Source organism: Mytilus trossulus, chromosome 3 (assembly GCF_036588685.1).
Source record: "Mytilus trossulus isolate FHL-02 chromosome 3, PNRI_Mtr1.1.1.hap1, whole genome shotgun sequence".
In the NCBI taxonomy this organism is placed as follows: domain Eukaryota; kingdom Metazoa; phylum Mollusca; class Bivalvia; order Mytilida; family Mytilidae; genus Mytilus; species Mytilus trossulus.
Window position 1 is genome coordinate 29908295 of NC_086375.1, and position 8228 is coordinate 29916522.

The 8228-nt window shown below is 34.2% G+C and overlaps 1 protein-coding gene across 1 annotated transcript; it reads left to right on the top strand.

The window, feature by feature from the left end:
* Nucleotides 1-5720: 5720 nt before the first annotated feature.
* Nucleotides 5721-8228, top strand: LOC134710638 (toll-like receptor 3). Its single transcript, XM_063571021.1, has one exon. The coding sequence runs from the start codon at nucleotides 5721-5723 to the stop codon at nucleotides 8226-8228; it is 2508 nt and encodes an 835-aa protein (XP_063427091.1).

Here is an 8228-nt window from a genome sequence, read left to right on the forward strand (position 1 = left end):
AAGTCAAGTTGTCGTCTTAAAGAATACTAGCCAGAACATGAGGTAATATTTTTGTTTCGTCGACCTTATATCTCTCTGCACGGATGCCTTTACTTCCTTTCGCAGGTTCGTTCAAGCTGCTGATTGTTCCTTGTTTTCTTTTTGGATTTGTTGTTTTCCTTTCAGGCATATCAAATGAATGATCTCTGGAAGAAGAAGAGACGGCAATGGAACAAATAAAATAACTACAAAATCAAATGCCATATTTTTTTTTACATTTTAACGCAGCTGGTGTCTTTTTTTTTCCATTGTTTTGATAAATTAGTTTGAAATACACAACACATATACATAGTCTAATATAGTACGTGCTTTTTGGATGTTTCTATTGTTTTTTGTGTGTGTATATTTCGTTCCTCTCTTGTCAGAGTATAACAATATTTCCATATGTTGTTTAATAAATGTGTATGATTTGACTAACGTACTGTACTTACTGTAAGGAAATGGGGAATGTGTCAAACCGACAACAAGCCGACCACAAAGCAGACAACAGCAGTACAAGTCTGAATATGTGTGTTTTCTCTTACAAAGTCCATCAGAAAATTCGCTAAAACTTTTATAAATACCTCATAGATATATTTCGAAGTCGACGAATATCCTCCTCTGATTGCAGTTTGCAAGTTTCGATGTCATCATTGTTGATTGGTGCATTGGAGGAACTGGATAAACCCTCGCCGATGACGTGTGCATGTAAAAACCCCTGAAATTTAAATAGTGGTATATTTTCGAGAAACATTGCATCTTTACATATTATGTCATCATGTTTTCAAATTCAATATGACAGTAAGTAGAAAGATAATCATTTTTTATTTTTATTTTAAATCTACATTAAAGTTCAGTTGAAATCATTGTAACATCACATCTTTACGATGATTCAAAGTATTGATTTATAAACTGCTTGGTACTTAATAGCACCTTATTCAAATATTTTGTATAAAAGACACAATCACCTGAATTCGTTTAAACGGGTATTGTACATATCGCATGCACTAAACATCGCTTGTTGGACCTCTTCTGCCCTCAATACGCCTGTGTCTTTACAGTCCCAGTCCTGAAAAGCCCCAAACAGATTTTCTACATCAAGTGTTCCAATGCTTCTTGCGTTGTATGATCCACCAGTGAACGTATATAACTGAGAACGACGATCAGTAGCAGCAGTCCTTCAAATAAAATAACTGGTATATCTTTTACATATCTGCCTTCAAGTGGGAATTCATCAAATCGGACACCATTCAACAACCATTGTCTTAATTCCTGTTCGAACTCATGTCTCTGAGTGCACGATATACCTGCTTCATCCTGTGCTCTTTACCAGTTTCTAAAAATCCGACAGAAATCTGCTTCAACTAAATACCCGGCATCTTTCATCGCCATTTCTAAATTAGCACTAAATGTTTTAAGTGTATAGCCTACGTTTTGCTTATCCAAAAGGCCTTGAACCAAAGCGAGACTCAAATTTGATCCATTTTCTTTTCCGTTTTTGGCTACTTCGACCCAAGCATCAGCTTTTATTCCACCTTGAGGTATACCAGTTGAGCAAATCTTAGTTCGCATATTAGTGAGTAAATGCTCAGGATCAAGAAATTCAAGAATATAAGATGACTCTTCTTGAAGAAACTTTGGCTGTGAGTACCAGAATGATAGACACTGTGTTCCTGCGACTTTGCATTTAAAACTAAATGCAGAACTATCATTCCATTTCCGTAGCTCTGTTGGGTATCTATAACATGCTAGTGATGCATTCAAAAATTGCTTTGGTAGCTTTGACTGTATATAGGCTTTGGCGATGCATTTCAGTTTCTTTGGGTGTTTGATGGTTTGTTTTTCTGTAATAATAGATCCATCACCAAAGGTTATTGTAAATGCATTGATCAATTCAGCTTTTTTCACCGTTGATACGAATCGTATTCCTTGCTCTTTAAATTTGTCATCCAACGGCTTAAAGATGTGAAGGAGTTCAACTTTTGTCAGTTTTGGAAGTGAATTACCTGACTCTATCAATTGACGAAATTCTTCTTCAGAGACATTTCTTTTCTTTTCTGACTGCTTAAAATTTTCATACATATTATAAATGTCCAATGCATTTAGTGTCGATTTATTTTTTCCTGCGTTCGTTTCCATCGGATCTTCATTAACGACGTCTTCACCAACGTCTTCATCGGGGTCATTTTCGATGTTCACACACGAAAAAGTATCACTGTGTTCATATGAAGTGATGTCGCTTTGGGTTGCGTCTACTGTTTGTAAAACTACTGTCATCACTGTGTCTGTTAAGTCATCATTATGTAGCAATTCTCGTATTTTGTTCTGAGATGGATGAAGAAGTTTTCTCCAGTGAGTGGGCGTTTCAAAAACACGTGGAATACCCTTTTGTCTTCCAACAACCAATGGTCCATCAAAACAATTTCCCCAATCAAGTGAAAAAGTAACATCAACAGCTGAAATCACATCTTCAAATGTATGAAGACCCTGTAAAACTCCTGTCTGAGCAATTTCCTTGATAATACTTGGTTCTTTGTAGCACAATCAGATGACCATACGTCTTTGGAAAGTTGTAACATTGTAAGAGGTTCTCCCTTTTCTCCTCTAGTTGCCAATTTTGCAAACGCTGCGGCAAAGCACTGAGGTACTATATTCAACCCATATTGGCGACACATGTCTTTTCTGTTAACCCATATGCAACTGGACAAGAATGAGAAAGTTCAGGTTTGTTGACCCTTTCTAGGTCGGATAACATTACATAATGATATGTACCAAAGTTGCCACAGCATTTATTTCATTATCACATCCATAATTCATCCTAGATTTTACTTCATCCGAGGGCTCTTACTTTGGTTTACCACGAAGAACCTCATCAAAATGACGTTGTTGGGATTTTAAAGTGTCCAATCCAATGGCAGCATATACTGTACTTCCTGTTACTCGAGCCTCTGTACGTATATCCATCCAATCCTGTGTTTTCTGTTTGACAAAATTACAGTAATGAGTTTTAGGTATATTGTAAGTTTCTTTCATGCTTTTAGTCATTCCAACTAGACATTTGTAGTTTACTTGAACTGACAAATCAACTAATGATAACATAGGTTTTTGAAATCCATTACATACTGCACCAATCTGTAATATTCGTGTCGTAGACGTTTGTATGAGGATGAGAGTTGTTTCTATCTCGTATAGTTATGTTTGGACGCTGCTAAGTACAAACGCCATCTTAGAATCCTTCCATTTCTGACCGGCCTCATTTTTAACTTTTCTAAAGCATATTGACGTTTCTTTTTGAGTTGCCGTGTGTCTTTCTGTCTATGACTCATGCTTAATACCACATTTTCAAGCCTTCAACAACACAATTTGGGTTACCGTCATTTAAAACATTGTCGTTTAGCAAAGTCCGAATAGATGTCAAATCAGTTAACTCATTACTAAGTTGTACTTTTCGATCAGAAAACGTTGGCGAGTTTTCAAAGCCAAAACAATCCACATCCCCAAACTGTCCTCCTGGGTTCAGTTTTTTCAGGTCTATACTCAATTTACTAGTATATGGATTATTAGGGTGTTTTCGTTTCTTGGCTATTGTTTGTATTAATGGTAACATAATACCTGGTTGTTTAGAACACTCTTTTATATCAAAATCGACAAAATCCAGACTTTCTTTACTGGGAACAATAAAATTAACTTGTGCCAAAGATGTATCATACTGTCCTCGTTCAATTTGATTCGATAGAATTTGACCTTTATTTTTCAATCCTGACATGAATCTTAAAACTTTTCCCTTAAATAACTGCTTTCCAGTCCTCCAAAACCGTCTAACTACTTCATTGTATCACATTGCACTTGCATTTTCAGTAGTGAACCAGGTAACAACATTAAGAAATAGGTGATATGACATGTTGTTTAAAGGAAGACGTTTGTTGGCAAGGCATCTGAAGAGAAGCGTCCAAGCGGCAAGCTGGTTATTATCATATAGATATCGAATTGCCAACGGGAAAAAGTCTTTGATGTCAAATAAAAACTGCTTTTCCCTGTCTACAAGTTCTTCAGTGTTTATTATAAATGCATCTTCTGTTTTGCAACATTTTTCATTCGTGGTATCTGACTTGGTTGTATCTATGGCCTGAGGCTGCTCAATTTTATTTTCATTACTTTGTTTTAGTTTTTTATAAGGATTACAGTCGATATCTTCTAAGTTCGGGACAATAGAAACTGTACATTTGTCTTTGTTTGGAATTATTATTTTTCCATTTAAGTATTCATTTGCAGGCGTTATTGGGAACCAGATCGGATTCAGTTGTGTTTTGGAATGTTTTGTACTTTTAAGATATGATATTTTCTTGTCTTTGTGAATATTAACAGCATGACCTATGATAGATTCAAATAGTTCGGTAGAATATACACAGTACGTAGCCACATTTGAATTCCGCCATAGCATCATCACTGAAAATAGAAATACTCAGTATAACCATATGATCGAAATAAAAGCTTGCTAACAGTTAAGAATAACGATAGAGTAAAACAACACTTTTTGAAATGATTACTTAAAAGCGTTTTTTCTGTTACGGGTTAGATTTTACATATATTTTGCTTTGTTATGAAACCCGTAATGAACCACATTTGAGAATTAAGTTTCCACTTTTCTTAACATACGTTGTGACTTGTAGTCGTATTTATTTTATATGATAAAACAATAGCAATTATATTAGAAAAAATATAGCACTCATTATTTTTTTATATTAAAAAATAATCGCTGTGATATTAGACAAATATCGCATTGATATTTTAAAATATAGCGGAATTATTGAATTATAGGTGATTTTGTTTAAGATAACAATTGAACTCATCAAATTTGCATTCCACTAATTTTGTAACATGATGTTAACTGATAATACACTCTACAAATAATAAATCGTGCATTTATTTCTCATTTATTCAACATATCGACTTTCTTGTATTAATATAACTTGCTTGTTGTTATATTACACACTCTATGAAAAATATACAGGCAGACGGTTGTCGTGTTTAATGGTACTCTGTTTGAAGAATAATAGACTTTTACTTACCGAGAAATCTTCGTTCCTTCATAAAAATGTACACATTCGTCTGAGATTTCCCACAACGCAACTCGTTGATATAAGACAATATCGCTCATTGATATAAGAAAAGTTTTTATCGTATCACACCTTCCATAGACTGTTTAGTATCGAACAGAATGACGTACAAATATATTTTTCGTAATTAAAATTATGAAGGAAATGTGATTTGCAAGGACTTCCTCTTTGGTAGCTGCCGAAGAAAAATATGGTGCTTTACTAGATGATGCATTCAAGATATATGTTTACATACAAAACGATAGTGTATAAAGGGTTTTATGTGCCGGTATTTTTGCAACTTTACATTTTTCAATATGCGTTCTTTAGAATTCACATGATATCAAGTATCAACACTACGAAAGTCAAATACATCTTCACTCCACAAAATTAAATACCGTAGTATATATTACAAAAAAGTATTCAGAAATTGAATAATCGAATAAATCATCAGACGCGAACGGAAAAAAATATCAAGAAGTCAGTAAATAGGTTTAAAATATTGTATTTGTGTGTCATCATGCTTGGTGAACATTAGTGTGTAGAAGTAACTTACTTATCCAAAATAACTGTGTAAAGGCCTGTCGTTGATACACGGATCGCAATATGTTCAGGATTATTATTCATTTCGTATGGTTTATTGTTATTTATTGTGATCAACTATCTCGCTTACTAAACTGTGATATCAAATACGCTATTAGAGAAAGACAAAGAATTAAAATAGCTGATTGTACAAATAGAGGATTGAATTTCATACCTCAGCATTTACCAGAAGATATCAAAGTTCTAGATATGAGTTCAAATAAGCTAACACTCATTGAAAACAATTCTTTTAACAAGTATAAATATCTTGAGGAATTTTATTGTCGTAATAATCAGCTTAATGATTTATCTAATGAGTCATTTAAAGGACTACACAAACTTTCTATACTTGATATGTCACACAATATGCTCAATTTATCAAAAGCATATTCATCAGAATTATTCCATCCAATTCAAAATTTATCAAAATTGGATATCAGGAGTAATATGGCTCAACCTATAAATTACAATAAAGAATTCAACTACCCTGATCATGCATTAGGTGCGCTGACAGAATTAACTTTTTTAGGGATTGATATGATGCCTGTGCCAATATATGGAAGTGGATTCAGTTTAATGACAAAACTTCAAGAATTACACTTTCAATCTTGTTATTTAGTAAGTCTAACGAATAAGACATTCCAGAGGTTTTCATCAACATTAAAAGTGCTTTCTCTAAGAAATTGTCGGTTAAAACTTGTCAAAACAGAAGATGACGCTTTGAGTCCGTTTCCACATCTACGTGTACTAGATTTTTACCGAACGTTTATGCATCTTACACGTGCCTTACTACTTTTACATCCATACCGTTATAGAAATATGACTACGATTAATTTTGGTCATGTGAGTGACTTAAGTATAGATAGTGACGAGCTGCCGTATGCTTTGACCATCACACCCGACCTTGTAAGAAATCTGAAAACAATTTGCATACAAAATCTAGATTTATCAGAAAACGGAATAGTAGATTACACACGCGGATCATTATTTTCTTTTGATCAACCGGAATGTTTACAGAAAATGTCTTTCAAAGGAAACAGGTTTTTGCTTTTCAATTGGAAAAATCAAAAAGAGGTAAATTCTTTCTTTTTCAAAGCTCTACGATTAAAAACTTTGGATTATTCATATAATGTTGTAAACTTCATCATTCCAAAAAATGCATTGCCTTCAAACCTCAAAGTAAAAAGTGCTGCCGGTAGTTACGTGATATTGCCACAATCACTGGAAAAATTAGATGTTAGTAACATAGTAGTAAACCCCTATGTCTCACCCTTATTTATTGTTCCGAAAATAAACAACCTTACATATCTGGATATATCATATTCCGATACAACTGCAGCAATTACTTTTCTTAAACTTCGACTTAAAACATGTATATCTGCTGGCACAAGATACGAATATGCGTTACATCAATTAAACCGTTTTCAGAATAACAACCTGACAACTGTCATTTTCAAAGGAGCAAGTCTAAATGATGGAATTAGACATGAAGGGAATCGGTTGTTCAAAGATCTACGATCTGTCGAGTTATTGGACATTTCTGAGAATTATATTTGGTATTTTCCAGACGAACTACTAAATGCACTGTCCAATCTGTCAAGTTTGTATATATCCAAAAATTTACTTGCTTCAATTCCAGTACAACTAAATAGTCACACTAATATCAAGATACTTGATTTTAAACACAATCTCCTAACAAGTGTAAGTTCTACTATCACAAACTGGGCGGATAAGATGCAACAACTTCATGGAATGACATTGAAACTCGAGGGTAACGCATTTGAATGCAATTGTGATAGTGTTGACTTCATAAGATGGATACACACAACAAAAGTTGATCTAGACAGCCGTTCATATAAATGCAAGTTATCCAATGGAACAGTTATTGATACACTCATTGCCTACAACAATTTGCACGAATTGTTTGTGGACTGTAAACACACTGTGTGGTTAACTTTAGCGTCAGCACTCTTATCTACATCCTTCACAATTTCACTGTTGCTTCTTGTGTATAATAAGAGATGGAGGATTATATTCTCTATATATAGAATAATTCGACGTAAGGTTGAGCGTAAAGTTCGGAAGAGTTATCATTATGACGTGTATATGTCATACGAAGGGGATGTTGTTATTTGGGTCAAAGATGTGTTAGTACCAAAACTTGAGACCGAATGGGGACTGACACTGTGCATAAAGGATCGAGATTTTTTAATTGGGCCAAGTCTTGCCGATACTGAAGCAGAGAGTATCCAAAACAGTAGGTCCATTATATTTCTCATTACGCCTGAATTCAAATCGTCACGTAATTGTTTGTTTGAACTCGACAGAGCAAAATACGAGAAAGTTACAAAAAATCTTGAGCGTATCATTGTCATTACAAAAGATATTACAATAGCTGACATTCCTGCAGAGTTCTCGTATATTTGGAATTATGCATACCTTATAGAATGGCCTGAGAATCTAGGTAATGTTGATGATACTTGGAGAAAGTTGAGGATGTTGCTCAACGAGCCCTCACTTTCTTACAAATAA

Excerpts from the sequence above, each read along its gene's own strand:
- LOC134710638 (XM_063571021.1), top strand. The coding sequence starts at position 5,721 with ATGTTCAGGATTATTATTCATTTCGTATGGTTTATTGTTATTTATTGT.